Source organism: Salmo trutta, unplaced genomic scaffold, assembly GCF_901001165.1.
Source record: "Salmo trutta unplaced genomic scaffold, fSalTru1.1, whole genome shotgun sequence".
Taxonomy (NCBI): domain Eukaryota; kingdom Metazoa; phylum Chordata; class Actinopteri; order Salmoniformes; family Salmonidae; genus Salmo; species Salmo trutta.
The window spans coordinates 251,613-274,977 of NW_021822351.1; the positions used below are offsets into that span (position 1 = coordinate 251,613).

The 23,365-nt window shown below is 40.3% G+C and overlaps 1 protein-coding gene and 1 long non-coding RNA gene across 4 annotated transcripts; both read left to right on the plus strand.

Moving 5' to 3' along the window:
- Nucleotides 1-2,446: 2,446 nt before the first annotated feature.
- LOC115181915 (uncharacterized) lies at nt 2,447-9,283 on the plus strand. Of its 2 annotated transcripts, none has more exons than XR_003873556.1 (2): nt 2,447-2,478; nt 8,404-9,283. It is a non-coding gene; the product is annotated as an uncharacterized LOC115181915 (long non-coding RNA). The 2 variants fall into 2 exon arrangements; XR_003873557.1 differs by lacking the exon at nt 2,447-2,478 and adding an exon at nt 3,923-3,961.
- A 5,393-nt stretch (nt 9,284-14,676) lies between these two features.
- LOC115181914 (zinc finger protein 883-like) lies at nt 14,677-21,385 on the plus strand. 2 transcript variants are annotated; one of them, XM_029743609.1, is made up of 3 exons: nt 14,677-15,099; nt 15,311-15,527; nt 18,200-18,289. In XM_029743609.1, coding segments are annotated over exons 1-3 (426 nt in total). In that variant the 5' UTR covers nt 14,677-14,891; the 3' UTR covers nt 18,201-18,289. The 2 variants fall into 2 exon arrangements, with proteins under 2 accessions (XP_029599469.1, XP_029599468.1); XM_029743608.1 differs by lacking the exon at nt 15,311-15,527 and having other exon boundaries at nt 18,200-21,385.
- Nucleotides 21,386-23,365: the final 1,980 nt, after the last annotated feature.

A 23,365-nucleotide genomic window follows, 5' to 3' on the forward strand; every position in this document is an offset into this window, starting at 1 on the left:
AAGACAGACAATCAAAAGCCAAAGAGAAATATGCTGCTGAAATGTAACAAGAAGGCAGTAAGTTCAAAGACAGATCACTGTAATACACTTGTACAACATAAATTGGGACTTTAAGATGGGACTTTAAAATGGGTGTCCCAACTCTGTGGTCACTAAACATCCCATGGCACTGATAAAGCCGGTCAGCATACACTCTCTCTCATCTGATTGGTCGAGGAGGCGGACCTTCTGACTTTGTGGCTGTGGTCACTAAAGATCCCATGGCACTTATTGCAAGAATATATAAGTGTGGTTAGGGAGCTGAGTTTCCCTGTACACTGTAAAGAGCTTTTGGGCGTCTAGAAAAGTGCAATGTAATTCCAATCAGTTATTATTATTATTAAATGTTTTTCCATCTTCCATAGCTTGAAGACCATTCCTTTGTACAGAGACAGGAACTGATACATAATACCTAAAAGGTGGTCTGCAAGGCGATAATAAACAGCATCCACGTTATCTGATTTCCTGGTTTTCAGGTAAATATGAGGAAGTATATCACCTTACTGTTTAAGGTAAAAATCTCAAGATGTTAAATAAATAAATTACTATAATAAAGGTTCCAGAGTGACAAATAAAGTAAAAAGGTTGACGTTTTCATCTTAATATCAGCCAAAAAAATCTGCCAATTTCAAAAAATGTACATTTTTGTGCACAATGCTGTGAAACTGTGCACATTTTAAACTAAAATATATATTTTTTAAACAATGCAGATATTAGAGTAAACCTATTTGGCTTAGGACAAGTAACTGAGTAAGAGCCAACATCATGATAAGCTTGCAAGCTGAGTTTGAATAAGACATCCAATTACCATTTTGTTTTTATAACGGTTGGTTGCATGCGCGTCATCACACACCCTCATCTGATTGGTCATTTTCCGAGAACAGTAAAGCGATATTAGTGTCATCACACGAGTAGGCGGGCCTTCTGACTTTGTGACTTTTATGGCCAATTTGAAAAAATAAGAAAAAGAGAATGGACCCCTTTACAGGTGAAGCGATGTACGGGGCATATTTTTTCAATATATTTTTTTCCATTTGTTTAACTTGCCAAGTCTTTCTTACTTTCTTATTTTCAATGACGGCCTACCAGGGAACAGGGAACTGCCTTGTTCAGGGGCAGAATGACAGATTTTTACCTTGTCAGCTCGGGGATTCGATCCAGTAATCTTTGGTTACTAGCCCAACGCTCTAACCACTAGGCTACCCTGCCGCCCCAATAAATGATAGGAGTACACAGCAAAAATATTAGTGACCATTTAGATAAAAAAATATATACATAACAATAAACAAATAAATCACATCATTTTGCATCATTTTCTCACAAATTATTAATTTAGAAAGTATACAGGACAAGACTCTTATTCTAAAGGATTCTAAAAATCCGTGACCCGGAAGTACTTAGTTAATCTTACCCGTTTCACGACAGCCTAATCAGTCACCTCTGTGGCTTGCTGTCCAACATTGCCGAAACATTGGAGCTCTTTAGACGCTGTCGGTGTATATTTGCCTCTGTGTTTTAAACTTCTTTCGTGTAGCTAGTTGTCCCATTTAAGTTCATATTTACGTTGTTAGTCAGGTAGCTAGCTGGCTTGCTAAGTTAGCTTAGCACCACGCTACTCGTTAATGCTAATTAACGTTAGCTAGCTAGCATCACCAACCATGAGTTCACTAAGCTGCTCCCCTGCTAAAGAAGAGGGGATCTACTGGTCGGAGAAAGAGGGTCTGGGGATGAACATTGTCGCAAAAGAAGAACAGGAGGATGCTTTCAGAATGAAAAAGGAGATCGAGGTAGAGGATGTTACAGTGAAAGAAGAGGAACCTTTTAGACGGGAAGAGGAAGAGGGGATAGAGGCTGTCACAGTGGAAGAGGAAGAGGGGATAGAGGCTGTCACAGTGGAAGAAGAGGAGGGGATAGAGGCTGTCACAGTGGAAGAGGAGGAGGGGATAGAGGCTGTCACAGTGGAAGAAGAGGAGGGGATAGAGGCTGTCACAGTGGAAGAAGAGGAGGGGATAGAGGCTGTCACAGTGGAAGAAGAGGAGGGGATAGAGGCTGTCACAGTGGAAGAAGAGGAGGGGATAGAGGCTGTCACAGTGGAAGAAGAGGAGGGGATAGAGGCTGTCACAGTGAAAGAAGAGGAGGGGATAGAGGCTGTCACAGTGGAAGAAGAGGAGGGGATAGAGGCTGTCACAGAGGAAGAGGAGGAGGGGATAGAGGCTGTCACAGAGGAAGAGGAAGAGGGGATAGAGGCTGTCACAGTAAAAGAGGAGGAGGTAGAAGCTTTCAGAATTAAAAAAGAGGAAGAGGAGGAGGATGTTCTAGTGAAAGAAGAGAGAGAACCTTTTAGAGTGAAAGAGGAGGCTATCTTAAGAAAAGAGGAGGAGGAAGACGTTTTGGGAGATGAAGGAGAGGAAGAGGAGACTGAAGATCTGATTAACACCAGTGAGTACCGTCTTAAAAGCAGGGTCACAAACTGCCCTTGATGAATTAATGTATTGTTTTAATATATGGCTCTGGGCCTCGCCATTGATTCTTGGAGAATATAACTTAGAAATGTCCACTGAGCTCAGAACCCAAAATATAAGCTTGTTTTACTCCTTTGTTTGTAAACAATGTAATTGTAAAATAACACTGTATATCCTCAAAACATGGAGGTAGTTAAATGATGCTGAACCTGAGACATGAGACTGTTATGAAATGCATTATGATGTATTTAGAGAATTGGTCCAACTTTTAGAATGTTGAATATTGTTCAAATTCTAGACATTCAGTTGAAATATTCCCCATGTATTGTTAGTGGTGCTCTGACATGGCTGCCGTCATGTAAGTGCATTAGGGATGTGACAAATGTACAATTTCTCTTAATGTTTAAACTGCCATTTCTTTTCTCACATTTAAACGATTTTTTCGGGGGGGGGGGGGGGGTTTATCATAAAAGGACCTGAATTCACAATTCAGATGTGGTTCAGTCTACCACTGTCCTGGCTTCCTACCGATCCTCACTAGTTATTAGTCAGTAAGTCTAAGTATCATAGTAAAATATGATTTTAAACCTAACCTTAACCACAAAGCTAACTTTATGCCTAACCTTAACCACAAAGCTAACTTTATGCCTAACCTTAACCACAAAGCTAACTTTATGCCTAACCTTAACCACAAAGCTAACTTTATGCCTAACCTTAACCACAAAGCTAACTTTATGCCTAACCTTAACCACAAAGCTAACTTTATGCCTAACCTTAACCACAAAGCTAACTTTATGCCTAACCTTAACCACAAAGCTAACTTTATGCCTAACCTTAACCACAAAGCTAACTTTTTTGTTTTCATTAATTTGACTTTGTGGCTGTGGTAACTAGTGGAACCCCTACCAGACGCCCCCCCCCCCTTAATGCTGTCCCCCACCCACTCAGTAACAATGGTATTAATGCTGTCCCCCACCCACTCAATAATAATGGTATTAATGCTGTCCCCCACCCACTCAGTAACAATGGTATTAATGCTGTCCCCCACCCACTCAGTAACAATGGTATTCATGCTGTCCCCCACCCACTCAGTAACAATGGTATTAATGCTGTCCCCCACCCACTCAATAATAATGGTATTAATGCTGTCCCCCACCCACTCAGTAACAATGGTATTAATGCTGTCCCCCACCCACTCAGTAACAATGGTATTCATGCTGTCCCCCACCCACTCAGTAACAATGGTATTAATGCTGTCCCCCACCCACTCAGTAACAATGGTATTAATGCTGTCCCCCACCCACTCAGTAACAATGGTATTAATGCTGTCCCCCACCCACTCAGTAACAATGGTATTAATGCTGTCCCCCACCCACTCAGCAACAATGGTATTAATGCTGTCCCCCACCCACTCAGTAACAATGGTATTCATGCTGTCCCCCACCCACTCAGTAACGATGGTATTCATGCTGTCCCCCACCCACTCAGCAATGATGGTATTAATGCTGTCCCCCACCCACTCAGTAACGATGGTATTTGTATTTATTATGGATCCCCATTAGTTCCTGCCAAGGCAGCAGCTACTCTTCATGGGGTTTATTATGGATCCCCATTAGTTCCTGCCAAGGCAACAGCTACTCTTCCTGGTGTTTATTATGGATCCCCATTAGTTCCTGCCAAGGCAGCAGCTACTCTTCCTGGGGTTTATTATGGATCCCCATTAGTTCCTGCCAAGGCAGCAGCTACTCTTCCTGGGGTTTATTATGGATCCCCATTAGTTCCTGCCAAGGCAGCAGCTACTCTTCCTGGGGTCCAAACACATTAAGGCAGTTATATATTACATATAAAACAAAAGATAAAACAGTACATCATATAACATTATTACACCACTACGTATCTACAATACTAAATGTATAATACCAACATACAACAATATCACAATGTATGCTTATGCATGTGTCTGTACCTTTTGTGTTTGTCTCTTCACAGTCCCCGGTATTCATGCTGTCCCCCACCCACTCAGCAACGATGGTATTCATGCTGTCCCCCACCCACTCAGCAACGATGGTATTCATGCTGTCCCCCACCCACTCAGCAACGATGGTATTAATGCTGTCCCCCACCCACTCAGCAACGATGGTATTCATGCTGTCCCCCACCCACTTAGCAACGATGGTATTAATGCTGTCCCCCACCCACTCAGCAACGATGGTATTCATGCTGTCCCCCACCCACTCAGTAACGATGGTATTAATGCTGTTTCATATTCTCTGTTGTGTCTCTCCTCCATGTTCTCTGTTGTGTCTCTCCTCCATGTTCTCTGTTGTGTGTCTCTACTCCATGTTCTCTGTTGTGTGTCTCTCCTCCATGTTCTCTGTTGTGTGTCTCTCTCCTCCATGTTCTCTGTTGTGTGTCTCTCCTCCATGTTCTCTGTTGTGTGTCTCTCCTCCATGTTCTCTGTTGTGTGTCTCTCCTCCATGTTCTCTGTTGTGTCTCTCTCCTCCATGTTATCTGTTGTGTGTCTCTCTCCTCCATGTTCTCTGTTGTGTGTCTCTCCATGTTCTCTGTTGTGTGTCTCTCTCCTCCATGTTCTCTGTTGTGTGTCTCTCTCCTCCATGTTCTCTGTTGTGTGTCTCTCTCCTCCATGTTATCTGTTGTGTGTCTCTCTCCTCCATGTTATCTGTTGTGTGTCTCTCTCCTCCATGTTCTCTGTTGTGTGTTTCTCTCCTCCATGTTCTCTGTTGTGTGTCTCTCTCCTCCATGTTCTCTGTTGTGTGTCTCTCTCCTCCATGTTCTGTTGTGTGTCTCTCTCCTCCATGTTCTGTTGTGTGTCTCTCTCCTCCATGTTCTCTGTTTTGTGTGTCTCTCTCCTCCATGTTCTCTGTTGTGTGTCTCTCTCCTCCATGTTCTCTGTTGTGTGTCTCTCTCCTCCATGTTCTCTGTTGTGTGTCTCTCTCCTCCATGTTATCTGTTGTGTGTCTCTCTCCTCCATGTTATCTGTTGTGTGTCTCTCTCCTCCATGTTCTCTGTTGTGTGTTTCTTTCCTCCATGTTCTCTGTTGTGTGTCTCTCTCCTCCATGTTCTCTGTTGTGTGTCTCTCTCCTCCATGTTCTGTTGTGTGTCTCTCTCCTCCATGTTCTGTTGTGTGTTTCTCTCCTCCATGTTCTCTGTTGTGTGTTTCTCTCCTCCATGTTCTCTGTTGTGTGTGTCTCTCTCCTCCATGTTCTCTGTTGTGTGTCTCTCTCCTCCATGTTCTCTGTTGTGTGTCTCTCTCCTCCATGTTCTCTCCATAATGACAAATCAAAAACAGGTTGTTTATAATTTTTTGTTAAATATATAAAAAATAAAAACTGAAATATGACATTTACATAAGTATTCAGTACTTTGTTGAAGCACCTTTGGCAGCAATTACAGCCTCAAGTCTTCTTGGGTATGGCGTTACAAGCTTGGCACACCTGTATTTGGAGAGTTTCTCCCATTCTTCTCTGCAGATCCTCTCAAGCTCTGTCAGGTTGGATGGGGAGCATCACTGCACAGCTATTTTCAGGTCTCTCCAGAGATGTTCGACCAGGTTCAAGTCCTGGCTCTGGCTGGACCACTCAAGGACATTCCGAGACTTGTTCTGAAGCCACTCCTGCGTTGTCTTGGCTGTGTGCTTAGGGTCGTTGTCCTGTTGGAAGGTGAACCTTCGCCCCCAGTCTGAGGTCCTGAGCGTTCTGGATCAGGTTTTCATCAAGGATCTCTCTGAACTTTGCTCCGTTCATCTTTCCCTCGATCCTGACTAGTCTCCCAGGCCCTGCCGCTGAAAACCATCCCCACAGCATGATCCTGTCACCACCACGCTTCGCCGTAGGGCTAGTGCTAGATTTCCTCCAGATTTGACATTCAGGCCAAAGAGTTTAAGTTTTGGTTTCATCAGACCAGATAATCTTGGTTTCTCATGGTCGGACAGTCCTTTAGGTGCCCTTTGGCAAACTCCAAGCAGGCTGTCATGTGCCTTTTACTGAGGAGTGGCTTCTGTCTGGCCACTCTACCATAAAGGCCTGATTGGTAGAGTGCTGCAGAGATGGTTGTCCTTCTGGAAGGGTCTATATAAACAGGTGTGATGTCCAATCAATTGAATTTACCGCAGGTGGTATCCCAATCAAGTTGTAGAAACATCTCTAGGATGATCAATGGAAACGGGATGCAACTGATCTCAATATATAGTCTCATAGCGAAGGGTCTGAATACTTATGTAAATAAGGTATTTCTGTTTTGTTTTTTTTAAAACCTGTTTTCACTTTGTCATTATGAGATATTGTGATGTCATTATGGGATATTGTGATGTCATTATGGGGTATTGTGTGTAGATTGTTGAGGAACATGTTTTATTTAATCAATTTTTGAATAAGGCTGTTCCGTAACAAAATGTAGAAAAAGTCAAAGGATCTGAATACTTTCCGAAGGCACTGTATGTATGCCATTGACCCAACTGTTGACCAGACTATGTTAGAGCTGCTGTCTGACCTTGTTACCTAACAGAATGCCCTGGTTGGTTTAAAACTTGTACTGTAATTTGGACAAGACTAAATACATGTTGTTCTGTAGTTCTCTCCAGGATGTTTCAGATGAACTACCGTAATTTCCGGACTATTAAGCGCACCTGAATATAAGCCGCACACACTGAATTTTTTTTAATTTTTTAATTTTGAACATAAATAAGCCGCACATGTCTATAAGCCGCAGGTGCCTACCGGTACATTGAAACAAATTAACTTTACACAGGCTTTAACGAAACACGGCTTGTAACAAAAATAAATAGGCTTTAACGAAATACGGCTTGTAACAAAAATAAATAGGCTTTAACGAAACACGGCTTGTAACAAAAAAATAAAACATTTGCAGTAAGCTTTAGTTGTCTTTTTGCACTGAGTCAATTCCTCACGCTGCTGTTTCCAACCTCTTATCATCGACTCATTAAGACCAAGCTCCCGTGCAGCAGCTCTATTTCCTTTTCCAACAGCCAGATCAATTGCCTTCAACTTGAAAGCTGCATCATATGCATTTCTCCGTGTCTTTGCCATGATGAGGGTGACAAAATGACTACCGTAATCAGAATGATGGGAAGTTTGAGAGCGCTCGATTTAATCTAAACAGTAAACAAAAAAGTTGTTTGACCTTAACCCGTTCGGCAATTTCATTGGTCTAATAAAAGCTTCATGCCGCCAAAAAACTGAGCACGTCACAGAATTTGTTTTATTTTTATTTTTTAATTGAAAGCGGGAAAAATCCATATATTAGCCGCATCATTGTTTAAGCCACGAGGTTCAAAGCCTGGGAAAAAAGTTGCGGCTTATAGTCCGGAATTTATGGTATATATTTATTCACTGGATGGTTCTCCCATCGATCGGGTTCCTATAAATATTTGGGCATTTGGATTGACAAAGACTTAATGTTTTTAAAGAAGCATACGGATGAGATAGTTAAAGAAAATCTAAGATTTAAACCGGGCTTCTTTTTTTCTAGATCTTGCTTCCCTAAACAGCAGAAGCAGATTGAACAGTCAACTTTCCTGACAGTTCTAAAAAATAAAAAAGGGTTTCTACTATTTCCTTTCATGTTCTGGAAATATCTGATTTTCTGTGGTGTTTTAGTGACCTCATGGCACAGTGTGGGTGGGTTTACATTGTTTGTTTTATTATTATTTATACATTATCAGAAAGCCTAAATCTTCCCCTAAAAAAAATTGGATGGATGGAACTTTTAAAAGGCATTACATGAGATTATCACAAATAACCAATCAGCATTTTATAATGAGGGATCTAGTCTGGATTAAACCTCATAGGAACACAGTTTAATCATGTGGAGGTTTCATTCAGGAATATTTGTTAACAAAATAATATTTTTTTATCTTTGGCAGGAGAGAAACCAGACTCTCACTCTGACAGCGGGACGAGTCCTTCAGGGGATCCAGACCCAGAGATTCCCAAACCAGCGACACGACACAACTGCTCCCAGTGTGGAAAGAGTTTTAAGTGGTTATGTAAGCTCAAAGAGCATGAGAGAACACACACAAGAGAAAAACTCTTCCAATGCTCCCATTGTGAAAAGAGATTTAACCAGTCATCACTTCTGAAAGAGCATGAGAAAATACACACAGGAGAGAAGCCTTTCCGATGTTCCCAGTGTGGAAAGGGTTTTACATGGTTAAGGCACCTAAAAGAGCATGAGAGGATACACACAGGAGAGAAGCCTTTCCATTGCTCCCAGTGTGGAAAGCGTTATACTCGATTAGCACACCTAAAAATACATGAGAGAATACACTCTGGAGTGAAGGCTTACCTCTGTTCCCAGTGTGGAAAGAATTTTAGGTGGTTAGAGAACCTGAAGCAGCATGAAAGGACACACACAGGGGAGAAGCCTTACCATTGCTCTCAGTGTGGAAAGGATTTTACCACATTAGGGAATGTAAAAGAGCATAAGAAGAAACACACAGGAGAAAAACCTTTACAATGTACCCAGTGTGGAAAGAGATTTACACATTTAGGAAATCTGAAAAGGCATGAAGGAATACACACAGGAGAAAAACTCTACCACTGCTCTCAGTGTGGAAAGCGGTTTACCCAGTTAGGGTATTTGAAAAAACATGAGAAAATACACTCTGAAGAGAAGCCTTACCCCTGTTCCCACTGTGGAAAGAGTTTTAGGTGGTTAGGGGACCTGAAAGAGCACGAGAGGATGCACACAGGGGAGAAACCTTACCACTGCTCCTTGTGCGGAAAAGATTTTACCAAGTTAGGGAACCTAAAAGAGCATAAGAAGAAGCACACAGGAGAAAAGCCTTACCACTGCTCCCTGTGTGAAAAGACTTTTACGCAGTTAGGGGGCCTGAAATATCACGAGGGTACACACACAGAAAAAAAGACCTACCACTGCTCTCAGTGTCAAAAGACATTTACCCGATTAGGGAACCTGAAAAAGCATGAGAGAATACACACACTCAGGTGAGGATAAGACCGTCCACTGCTCCCAGTGTAGAAAGAGTTTAGGTCAGTTAGGGAACCGGAAAGAGCATGAAAAACACATACAGCAGAGAAGCCTTACTACTGCTCTAATGACGGAAAGACATTTTCCCGGTCAGAGGACTTGAAATCACATGACAGAATAGAGGCTGTATTCTGAAATGTGTGTTTTGTTTATACCACATGAAATCATATTGTTTATACGAAATCATATTGCTTATATGAAATCATGTTTTGATTTTGACATGTTTAGATTATGACATGTTTTGATTATGGATTCTGATTGATGGAACCCTTAGATGTTCATAATTGTGTTCCAATTGTTCATTATGTATTTTGGGGCTCCCGAGGGGTGCAGCGGTCTGAGGCACTACATCTCAGTGCTTGAGGCGTCACTTCAGACCCTGGTTTGATTCCAGGCTGAATCACAACCGGCCGTGATTGGGAGTCCCGTAGGGCGGCGCAAAATTGGCCCAGCAGTGTCCAGGTTAGGGTTTGGCCGGGGTAGGCCGTCATTGTGAATAAGAATTCATTCTTACCTGACTTGTCTAGTTAATGGTTAAATGATTATTCTTTTTTAATTATTAGATGTTAATTAATATGATTAATACGATATTTTCAAATGTAAATTAAAATTGGATGAATAGAATGTTATTTTAAATATACTTTTTTTTATTTGAACCTTAACTTCTCATGAGGGTGGACATGTCATCTGACCATGCCACCGATTCTAATCCAAGTGCCAAAGAACTGTACCCAGTACCACAACATTTTAGCCAAAAACCTGGTTGCCTCTGCCAGGAGGCTGACACTCGAGACCACTGTGTCCTTAGGAACCTTCAATGCTGCAGACATGTTTTGGTTCCCTTCGCCAGATCTGTGCCTTTACACAATCCCGTCTCTGAGCTCTTCGGACAATTCTTTCGACTTCATGGCTTGGTTTTTGCTCTTACATGCACTGTCAACCTTTATAGATAGGTGTGTGCCTTTCCAAATGATGTCCATTCAATTGAATTTACCACAGGTGTTGTCCAATCAAGTTGTAGAAACATCTCAAGGATGATCAATGGAAACAGGATGCACCAGAGCTCAATTTCGAGTCTCATATCAAAAGGGTCTGAATACTGATGTAGAAAAGGTATTTTCGTTTATTTGTAATAAATTTGCAAAAATGTAAAACCTGTTTTCTCTTTGTCATTATAAGGTATTGTGTGTAGATTAGTAAAGAAAGGGGTTTCATCCATTTTAGAATAAAGCTGTTAGGTAAGAAAATGTGGAAATGGTGAAGGGGTCTGAATACACTGTAGATGGTGATGCTAGACGTTCTTGATAATGTTCGTAAGTGGGTGAATAATGGGTAGCCTACTTCCAGTACTTTTTGACTTGTAGCTACCCTAGCTAGTTGTACTATTTTGGTCTGGTTTTTTGACTTGTAGCTACCCTAGCTAGTTGTACTATTTTGGTCTGGTTTTTTGACTTGTAGCTACCCTAGCTAGTTGTACTATTTTGGTCTGGTTTTTTGACTTGTAGCTACCCTAGCTAGTTGTACTATTTTGGTCTGGTTTTTTGACTTGTAGCTACCCTAGCTAGTTGTACTATTTTGGTCTGGTTTTTTGACTTGTAGCTACCCTAGCTAGTTGTACTATTTTGGTCTGGTTTTTTGACTTGTAGCTACCCTAGCTAGTTGTACTATTTTGGTCTGGTTTTTTGACTTGTAGCTACCCTAGCTAGTTGTACTATTTTGGTCTGGTTTTTTGACTTGTAGCTACCCTAGCTAGTTGTACTATTTTGGTCTGGTTTTTTGACTTGTAGCTACCCTAGCTAGTTGTACTATTTTGGTCTGGTTTTTTGACTTGTAGCTACCCTAGCTAGTTGTACTATTTTGGTCTGGTTTTTTGACTTGTAGCTACCCTAGCTAGTTGTACTATTTTGGTCTGGTTTTTTGACTTGTAGCTACCCTAGCTAGTTGTACTATTTTGGTCTGGTTTTTTGACTTGTAGCTACCCTAGCTAGTTGTACTATTTTGGTCTGTTTTTTTACTTGTAGCTACCCTAGCTAGTTGTACTATTTTTGGTCTGGTTTTTTGACTTGTAGCTACCCTAGCTAGTTGTACTATTTTGGTCTGGTTTTTTGACTTGTAGCTACCCTAGCTAGTTGTACTATTTTGGTCTGGTTTTTTGACTTGTAGCTACCCTAGCTAGTTGTACTATTTTGGTCTGGTTTTTTGACTTGTAGCTACCCTAGCTAGTTGTACTATTTTGGTCTGGTTTTTTGACTTGTAGCTACCCTAGCTAGTTGTACTATTTTGGTCTGGTTTTTTTACTTGTAGCTACCCTAGCTAGTTGTACTATTTTGGTCTGGTTTTTTGACTTGTAGCTACCCTAGCTAGTTGTACTATTTTGGTCTGGTTTTTTGACTTGTAGCTACCCTAGCTAGTTGAACTATTTTGGTCTGGTTTTTTGACTTGTAGCTACCCTAGCTAGTTGTACTATTTTGGTCTGGTTTTTTGACTTGTAGCTACCCTAGCTAGTTGTACTATTTTGGTCTGGTTTTTTGACTTGTAGCTACCCTAGCTAGTTGTACTATTTTGGTCTGGTTTTTTGACTTGTAGCTACCCTAGCTAGTTGTACTATTTTTGTCTGGTTTTTTGACTTGTAGCTACCCTAGCTAGTTGTACTATTTTGGTCTGGTTTTTTTTTTACTTGTAGCTACCCTAGCTAGTTGTACTATTTTGGTCTGGTTTTTTGACTTGTAGCTACCCTAGCTAGTTGTACTATTTTGGTCTGTTTTTTTTTACTTGTAGCTACCCTAGCTACAAGTCCCTGTGGCTCAGTTGGTAGAGCATGGTGTGTGCAACGCCAGGGTTGTGGGTTCGATTCCCACGGGGGGCCAGTACCAAAAAAAAAAAAATATTTAAATGCATGAAATGAAAAATGAAATGTATGTATTCACTACTGTAAGTCGCTCAAATGTAAATGTACTATTTTGGTCTGTTTTTTTTACTTGTAGCTACCCTAGCTAGTTGTACTATTTTGGTCTGGTTTTTTGAGTGGTTTCGGAGATGAACTGATTAGCATCCTCTCTTGAGTCAATAGTGTGCTAACTTTACTGCAGGAAGACATTGATCTGTTTGCTGTTACCTTCTGGACAGCAGATCATTAATATAGCAAGTAGACAAGGTGTGAAAGTGAAAGTCACCCAGTAAAATACTACTGGAGTAAAAGTATTTGGTTCTAAATATTCTTTACTATCAAAAGTTAAAGTATAAATCACTTCAAATTCCTTCTATTATGCAAAGCAGACAGCACCATTTTCTTGTTTTTTTTTAAAGTTATGGATAGCCAGGGGCACACTCAGACATCATTTACAAAAGATACGTTTGTGTTTAGTGAGTCCGCCAGATCAGAGGCAGAAGGGATGACAATATATTGTCTCGATAAATGCATGATTTGGACCATTTTCCTGTCCTGCTAAGCATTAAAAATGTAACGAGTACTTTTGGGTGTCAGGTAAAATTATATGGAGTAAAAAGTACATTATTTTCTTTAGGAATGTAGTGAAGTAAAAGTAAAAGTTGTCAAAGATATAACTAGTAAAGTACAGATACCCCAAAAAACTACTTAAGCAGTACTTTAAAGTATTTTTACTTAAGTATTTTACACCGCTGGAGCTCTCTGATAGTCATAATAGAATATGGAACTCTCTGGTTGTCATAATATCATAACCGCCATCGATAAGAGACATTACTGTGCAGCTGTATTTATCGACCTGGCCAAGGCTTTCGACTCTGTCAATCACCACATTCTTATCGGCAGACTCAACGGCCTTGGTTTCTCAAATGACTGCCTCGCCTGGTTCACCAGCTTCTTCTCAGACATAGTTCAGTGTGTCAAATCGGAGGGCCTGTTGTCCAGACCTCTGGCAGTCTCTATGGGGTTGCCACAGGGTTAAATTCTCAGGCCGACTTTTTTCTCTGTATACATCAATGATGTCGCTCTTGCTGCTGGTGATTCTCTGATCCTCCTCTACGCAGACGACACCATTCTGTATACTTCTGGCCCTTCTTGGGACACTGTGTTAACTAACCTCCATACAAGCTTCAATGCCATACAACTCTCCTTCCGTGGCCTCCAACTGCTCTTAAATGCAAGTAAAACTAAATGCATGCTCTTCAACCGATCGCTGCCTGCACCTGCCTGCCTGTCCAGCATCACTACTCTGGACGGCTCTGACTTAGAATATGTGGACAACTACAGATACCTAGGTGTCTGGCTAGACTGTAAACTCTCCTTCCAGACTCATATTAAACATCTCCAATCCAAAATGAAATCTAGTATCAGCTTCCTATTTTGCAACAAAGCATCTTTCACTCATGCTGCCAAACATACCCTCGTAAAACTGACTATCCTACTGATCCTTGACTTCAGCGATGTCATTTACAAAATAGCCTCCAATACCCTACTCAATAAACTGGATGCAGTCTATCACAGTGCCATCCGTTTTATCACCAAAGCCTAGGGAACCCTGACCTGTTCACCGGACGTACTACCCTGTCACGGACCTGCTGTTTTTGACTCTCTCTACCGCACCTGCTGTCTCTAACTCTGAATGATTGGCTATGAAAAGCCAACTGACATTTACTCCTGAGGTGCTGACCTGTTGCACCCTCTACAACCACTGTGATTATTATGATTTGACCCTGCTGGTCATCTATGAATGTTTGAACATCTTGGCCATGTTCTGTTATAATCTCCACCCGGGAACAGCCAGAAGAGGACTGGCCACCCCTCAGAGCCTGGTTCCTCTCTAGGTTTCTTCCTAGGATCTGGCCTTTCTAGGGAGTTTTTCCTAGCCACTGTGCTTCTACATCTGCATTGCTTGCTGTTTGGGGTTTTAGGCTGGGTTTCTGTATTGCACTCTGTAACATCGGCTGATGTAAAAAGGGCTTTATAAATCAATTTGATTGATATAAAGTTTATTTGAAATTCGTACTAAAAATCAGAACTAATCAATCAAAACATTATTTTCTTTGTAAAAGTGTTAATATAATTTAATTTAATATAAAAAAAATAAACATTCCCCCAACTGCGTTACCCACTCCAGTCAGCAGATGGCAATGTGTGTTTTTCAGGGAATACTGCTAGTGTGACGTATAATCTAGTGGACGGAAAGCCTCTTCAACAACTGCAGTCTCCTCGGTAGCTCGCTTGCTAACATTGTCAAAACATTCAAGCTCTTTAGACAATTTCGTAGTTTATTTGCGACTATGTTTTAAACGCACTTCTTTGGAAGCAACTAGTTACACCTTTTAATGTCATATTGACGTTGTTGTCAGTCAGCTAGCTGGCTGGTTAAGTTAGCACTAGTTTAGCTAACATCCCCGACCATGAGTTTACTAAGCTACTCTCTTCCTGCTAAAGAAGACGTTTGGTGGACGGAGAAAGGAACTATCGTGAAAGATGAGAAAGAAGAGGAGGCTGTTACCGTCAAAAAAGAAGTTAAAGGCGAGGCTGTTTCAGTGAAAGAAGAGGATTACGATTTTGGAGTGGAGGAGGAAGAAGCAGAAAAGAAGACTGGAGATCTGATTAACTCCAGTAAGTACTATCTTAAACAGGGACACAAACTCTGCAGTTGTTGAACTAATGTGCGTTTTAAAAAAACTTTTTTTTTAAATGGCGCTACACTTGGATATGTTTGTCTGTACTGTAGGAATTGTTAAAGACATCCTCCGGTGACGTTTGAACGTTTCCTGTTGAAAAGCGATATATAAATACACTAAAGATCAACATTGTGTTTTTTTTAAAGACACAACTGCAAACTTCAAGGAGTTTGATGGGAAGACACGATGTCACCAGCTGGAACTCCAGTTGGCATTCTGCATTCTCACTACAGATTCCAGCCGTTCGCTTAGCCCGGCGACTGGCTCATGTGAACTACAATCAAGAAGCGTGTGTTACAACCTGGTCTCAGAAGGGGAAGGGTTAGCTAACATGCTAAGTAGTTGCAAACTAGCTAAAAAGTAGTAAGTAGCTAATTAGCTAAAAATGCTAAAGTTATCCGTGTTGAAATTCGAACTCGTAACCTTTGGGTTGTTACACGTTCGTGTTATTCGCTCACTCATCCACACCAGTCAACCACCCTACCTTCATTTTTGCCATAAGTAGCCATCTGTCTTATGTAACCATACCAAACATATTAACATACTAATTTCAGTGTCCTGGATTTACATGTACCATGTTACGTCTAGTCTGAGACAAGGCTGTGTGTGTTTAGAAAGTAAATCATTGCTTGCGATACGGCTTTCGAAACAGCGAGAAAGAATCCTTCAAATTAAAAAGATACTTACTGTAGCAGTTACAGATCCATGCAGCTATGGAGACTCCATCCTACTTAACTACACTGTAGCAGTTACAGATCCATGCAGCAAGGAGCCTCCATCCTACTAAACTACACTGTAGCAGTTACAGATCCATACAGCTATGGAGCCTCCATCCTACTAAACTACACTGTAGCAGTTACAGATCCATACAGCTATGGGTGACTCCATCCTACTAAACTACACTGTAGCAGTTACAGATCCATACAGATATGGAGCCTCCATCCTACTAAACTACACTGTAGCAGTTACAGATCCATACAGCTATGGGTGACTCCATCCTACTAAACTACACTGTAGCAGTTACAGACCCATACAGATATGGAGCCTCCATCCTACTATACTAGTCTTCGCTACACTTCCTGAGTTAGACTTAGACAGGTGGTCGCCTCTTGTCTTCCATCGGGTTCCGTTAACTGTAGCATGGCCCTGTGGGAACATTAACCCTATAAAGGTGTGTATCTTTTTAACCTTTTTTTTTATTTTATAAAAATTATTATTATTTCTTGCTGGTCTGAAAGATAAGGTCCTTATTGGTTCCAGAACCTTACAACAAGCATGCGTGTTCATGTTCAGACCGAGACGTCGGGGCTCTTAACAAAACTCCCCTGTACAGAGAAAGCATTCTTCCAACGAATCTGATGTGTAATGGAACGATCAAGGGCCTCTGTCTGAAGCTGTTGAACATAGTATATCTATTAAAGGAACAATCCACCAAAAACACTCACTAATATGTGAGAATAATGTTTTTGAAATCTGACGTTTCCTCGATCTAACTGTCACATCCCTACACTGAACAAAAATCTAAACACTGACCTCTATCTTAAACCCTCTGACCTCTGCTACCTTAAACCCTTGTTATCTGACCTCTGCATTCTGTTTGTACAGAAAATATGTATAGAACTTGAGATTTATTATTCAATAGAAATGTATGAAAATATGTATTTATTCAAATGTAATCTCCCTTTACTTGCTATAATGACAGCTAGTGGCTAATTGTTGGGTTGTTACTAGAACGGTACATAAGGGGTTAAGTTAATTGTAAACACCTTATTCTTTGTTCCAGCTGCAGTGTTTCCAGAGTTGACTGAGTCATAGTTCAGGAAATCAGTCAACTGAAATACATTCATTAGGCCCTAATCTATGGATTACACATGACTGGGAATACAGATATAATAAAAATATATATATTTGGCTGAATCAAGCTACCTTATCTGACTAAATCGGTAATAGAATTACCACAGAATATAGAACTGTGGAATAGATAGAACACCAGGATATAGAACTGTGGAATTGATAGAACACCAGGATATATCCCTTTGTTTTGGCAAGCTTAAATACGTTCAGGAGTAGAAATTTGCTTAACAAGTCATCTAAAAAGTTACATGGACTCACTGTGTCTAATAATAGTGTTTAACATGATTTTTTTTATGAGTACCTGATCTCTTTACCCCACACATACAATTATCTTTAAGGTCCCTCAGTCGAGCAGTGAATTTCAAACACAGAATCAACCACAAACAACGGAGGTTTTCCAATGCCTCGCAAAGAAGGGCACCTCTTGGTAGATGGGTAAAAATTAAAAAAGCAGACATTGAATATCCCTTTAAGCAGGGACTGGTCGTACTGATGTTGTAGTGACTGGATGTATTGATGTTGTAGTGACTGGATGTATTGATGTTGTAGTGACTGGATGTATTGATGTTGTAGTGACTGGATGTAGTGATGTTGTAGTGACTGGATGTATTGATGATGTAGTGACTGGATGTATTGATGTTGTAGTGACTGGATGTATTGATGTTGTAGTGACTGGATGTATTGATGTTGTAGTGACTGGATGTATTGATGTTGTAGTGACTGGATGTATTGATGTTGTAGTGACTGGATGTAGTGATGTTGTAGTGACTGGATGTAGTGATGTTGTAGTGACTGGATGTATTGATGTTGTAGTGACTGGATGTATTGATGTTGTAGTGATGTTGTAGTGACTGGATGTATTGATGTTGTAGTGACTGGATGTATTGATGTTGTAGTGACTGGATGTATTGATGATGTAGTGACTGGATGTATTGATGTTGTAGTGACTGGATATAGTGATGTTGTAGTGACTGGTCGTAAAGAATAATAATTCAAATGCAACTTTTAACAGGTATTACCTGGGATTATCTAATGGCTATCAACCAATCAGCATCCAGAATCCATATTTACCATTTTATTATGAGGGATCTAGTCTGGTTTAAACCTCATAGGAAGACAGTTTAATCATGTGGAGGTTTCATTCATTCCTCTGTTTAACAAAATCTGTTTATCTTTGGCAGGAGATAAACCAGACTCTCACTCTGACAGCGGGAAAAGTCCTTCAGGGGATCCAGACCCAGAGATTCCCAAACCAGCGACACGACACAACTGCTCCCAGTGTGGAACGAGTTTTAAGTGGTTATGTAAACTCAAAGAGCATGAGAGAACACACACAGGAGAAAAGCTCTTCCAATGCTCCCATTGTGAAAAGAGATTTAACCAGTCATCACATCTGAAAGAGCATGAGAGAATACACACAGGAGAGAAGCCTTTCCAATGCTCCCAGTGTGGAACGAAATTTACACGGTTAAGGCACCTGAAAGAGCATGAGAGGATACACACAGGAGAGAAGCCTTTCCAATGCTCCCAGTGTGGAAAGGGTTTTACACGGTTAGGGAACCTGAAAGAACATGAAATAATACACACAGGAGAGAGGCCTTACCATTGCTCCCAATGTGGAAAGAGTTTTACCCGAGTAGGGCACCTAAAAATACATGAGAGAATACACTCTGGAGTGAAGCCTTACCTCTGTTCCCAGTGTGGAAAGAATTTTAGGTGGTTAGAGAACCTAAAGCAGCATGAAAGGACACACACAGGGGAGAAGCCTTACCATTGCTCTCACTGTGGAAAGGATTTTACCACATTAGGGAACGTAAAAGAGCATGAGACGAAACACACAGGAGAAAAACCTTTCCAATGTTCCAAGTGTGGAAAAAGTTTTACACATTTAGGAAGTCTGAAAAGGCATGAAGCAATACACACAGGAGAAAAACCCTACCACTGCTCTCAGTGTGGAAAGAGTTTTTCCCAGTTAGGGTATCTGAAAAAACATGAGAAAATACACACTGGAGAGAAGCCTTACCACTGTCCCCACTGTGGAAAGAGTTTTACCCGGATAGGAAGCCTTAAAGAGCATGAGAGGATACATACAGGAGAAAAGCCTTTTCAATGTTTCCAGTGTGGAATGAGTTTTACCCATTTATTGAGCCTGAAAAATCATGAAGGAATACACACAGGAGTGGAGAAGACCTACCACTGCTCTCAGTGTGGAAAGAGTTTTTCCCACTTAGGGAACCTGAACAAACATAAGAGAATACACTCTGGAGAGAAGCCTTATCCCTGTTCCCATTGTGGAAATAATTTTAGGTGGTTAGGAGACCTGAAGGAGCATGAGAAGACACACACAGGGGAGAAACCTTACCACTGCTCCTTGTGCGGAAAGGATTTTACCAAGTTAGGGAACCTAAAAGAGCATAAGAAGAAACACACAGGAGAAAAGCCCTACCAATGCTCCCTGTGTGGGAAGACTTTTACCCAGTTAGGGGGCCTGAAATATCACGAGAGGACGCATACAGAAAAAAAGACCTACCACTGCTCTCAGTGTCAAAAGATATTTACCCGGTTAGGGAACCTGAAAAAGCATGAGACGATACACACATTTAGGTGAGGATAAGACCGTCCATTGCTCCCCATGTGGAAAGAGTTTAGGTCAGTTAGGGAACCTGAAAGAGCATGAAACACAAATACTGCAGAGAAGCCTTACTACTGCTCTAATTGCGGAAAGACATTTTTCCAGTCAGAGGACCTGAAATCACATGACAGAATAGAGGCTGTGTTCTGAAATAAGGTTTTGTTTATATGAAATCATATTGTACAGCTTTCCCAGGACTGCCGTGCAGAAGAAATACCTGTAGAGACGCACAAGATTGAACTTCACTTCACTTTTTACTTTGCCCCGTTAACACTATCAACGTTTCCCACTACTGAAATGGGGAATTATTATTATTATACTACTATGGGAATTGTGAATTAATCAACCTAATATCAGCCCCTTTCAATGCAAAACAAATCTAACTATGCAAGACTTAGTCTGTGATTTTTTTTAAATTTATTTTTTAGGCAGAGTGCGTGGGAGGAGGATTCTATCGCACTGAAAAGTCAGGTGCGGCAGTGAGTGGATGTGCTTGTTTTGAAATTAAACCATGTAGCCGCGTTATATTATATCCTGGTGTTCTATCTATTCTACACAGTTGTTCTTTTTTTTTGCTAGTTATTAGCCCAGTTCTAGCTCATTTCTGGTCAGCAATGGGGAGTGATGGCTTCCTACGGGTACATTTCTAGCCATCTTTGAAAAGCAAGTAAGATAAAAAATATATATATCTTAAAGGGAGAGGGTTGTATTTTGAGACAAGCTTGAATAAGCTAAGTGGCCAATAGGCAAAGGGTATCATATGTTTTTGTCTGACTCTGTATTGATTATAGTATGGGAATAATAATGACTTTTATTTTGAAAAGTGGTTTCTTGCGTCATACATTACAACATTTTCAGTCACCTACTTGTCTGAAGGCTAAAAAGTCAAGCCCTCCATGTTTTCAAAAGTCTCATGGAATGTAGGGCCTACATTGAACACCACACATTGGCTGCTACTCTAGGCTGAATGATAGAACAGCTATTTCCATGTTAAAATGTTATGGGGTGCATTTTCTCCATTGTTTTTGATGGTAGACCACTCTGGTAATAGACCATTTAAAATTACGTGAGGAGACATGAGAAAAGCCCTACCACTGCTCCCAGTGTGAAGCGTTTCAACCAGCTACAGCACCTAAAATCACGTGACAGGAAACACAATTGAGAATCTACCACTGCTCTCTGTGTGGAAAGAGATTTATCCGGTCAGAGGAGCTGAAATCACATGAGAGAATAGAGAGGCTGTGTTCTGACATATGTTTTTGACTGAGAATATATGTTTTTGTTTATGCCACACAAAACCAAATTGTATATATCAGAGCTTGCTCAAAAATAGGCCTACATTTGTCATCTCGAGACATGGTCATATCTAAATTTAGATTAAAATTCATGAAAAGTGTATTTTATTTTGATTATGAACGTAGTGATTGGATACAAGTATAAACCCTTAAATGTTGTTTGTTATGGATGTTGCCCTTAAATGTTTAATTATTATATAGCTGGATGGAATTTTCCCTTTCTTGATTTTAACCTTGAAACCCCTTGAATTTAATTGGATGATTTGGATATTGATAACTACATTTGATTGGATATTGATAAATACATTTGATTTGAATATATGATTTGGATTTTTCAACAACAAAAAATTTGATTGGATTCATGATTTGGATATTGCAAAATGTACAGTATTAAATGGATGACTATAATGGGCATAAAATGAATTATAACCTTGAAACCACTTGAATTGAGTCGTTTAGTTTCATTGAGATAATTTGTGTAATATTCATCAAGCTAATTAATACATTTTTTCACTTTTTCATTCCGGGATATTGTGATGTCATTATGGGGTATTGTGATGTCATTATGGGATATTGTGATGTCATTATGGGATATTGTGATGTCATTATGGGGTATTGTGTGTAGATGGGTGAGGGGGGAAAAATATAATTAATACATTTTGAATTCGAGCTGTAATAAAATGTGGAAGAAGTCAAGGAGTCCTGTACATCTACATTAGGTATTGTTACACCATGTAGGAGCAGTATAGACCTAGTCTGTTCATTATATACATCTACATGATGTATTGTTACACCATGTAGGAGCAGTATAGACCTAGTCTATTCATTATATACATCTACATGATGTATTGTTACACCATGTAGGAGCAGTATAGATCTAGTCTGTTCATTATATTCATCTACATTAGGTATGTGGAGCTACAGTTGGGTCTGAAGTTATTGACACCCTTGATAAAGATGAACAAAAACTGTATAAAATAAATAATTCAAACAATGAGCTATAAAATTGTTGTTGTATGTACAAAAAAAAGAGGAAAATATACAATTTGATACTAATACAATTGCTCAGAGATTGAGATTTTGTGTAACAAGTAATTGTGCTCCAGCAACCTCCCCTTGGGATGATAATGACACTAAAATGTTTGAGTTCTAGAACACATTGGGAGGGAATCTTAGATCATTCCTCCATACAGAATCCTTCCAGATGTTTGATGAGTTCTAGAACACATTGGGAGGGATCTTAGATAATTCCTTCATACAGAATCCTTCCAGATGTTTGATGAGTTCTAGAACACACTGGGAGGGATCTTAGACCATTCCTTCATACAGAATCCTTCCAGATGTTTGATGAGTTCTAGAACACACTGGGAGGGATCTTAGACCATTCCTCCATACAGAATCCTTCCAGATCCTTGATATCCTTTGTCTATGATTATTGACTGCCCTCTTCAATTAAAACCACAGGTTTTCAATGGGTCTGGAGTCCGGAGACTGAGAAATGTCCGGAGACTGAGAAATGTTGATTTTTGTGCCCATTAACCATTTCTTTGTGTATTTTGATGTGCACTTGGCGTTATTGTCTTGCTGGGAAGATCCACTTGGAGTTATTGTCTTGCTGGGAAGATCCACTTGGGGTTATTGTCTTGCTGGGAAGATCCACTTGGGGCCAAGTTTTTAAGCCTCCTGGCAGAAGCAACCAGGTTTTGGTACTGGTTAAAGTTCATGATGCCATTGACCTTAACAAGGGCCCCAGGATCAATGGAAGCAAAATAGCCCCATAACGTCAAAAATCCAGCATCAATTTACAGCAGGTAAGGGGTTCTTTTGTGCTCATGCATTCTCATTTAGACTCTAAACCCACCAAGGAGCTCTATTTTAATCGATCACTTAGCAACAGATGTAAAGTTTGTTTTAAATTCTCACTGATAAAAAATCTGAACTAATCAATCAACACATGCTTTTATTTTTAAGTTTTCATTTTATTTAACAGAAGAAAGAAAAAAACATTCCAACTTCGTTTACCCACTCCAGTCAGCAGATGGCGATGCTGCTACTGTGAAGTATAATCTAGTGGACGGAACGCTTCTTCAACAACTGTAGCCACATCGGTAGCTTTCTAGCCAACACTGTCAAAACATATACGCTCTTTAGACAATTTTGCGGATTATTTGCGACTGTTTTAAACGCACTTCTGTGGAAACAACTATTTACTCCATTTAATTTCAAATTGACGTTGTCAGTCAGCTAGCTGGCTGGTTAAGTTAGCACTAGTTTAGCTAACATCCCTGACCATGAGTTTACTAAACTACTCTCCCCCTGCTAAAGAAGAGGTCTACTGGACAGAAAAAGGAACTATCGTGAAAGAGAAGGGAGAAGAGGCTGTTACTGTCAAAAAAAGAAGTTCAGGGCGAGGCTGTTAC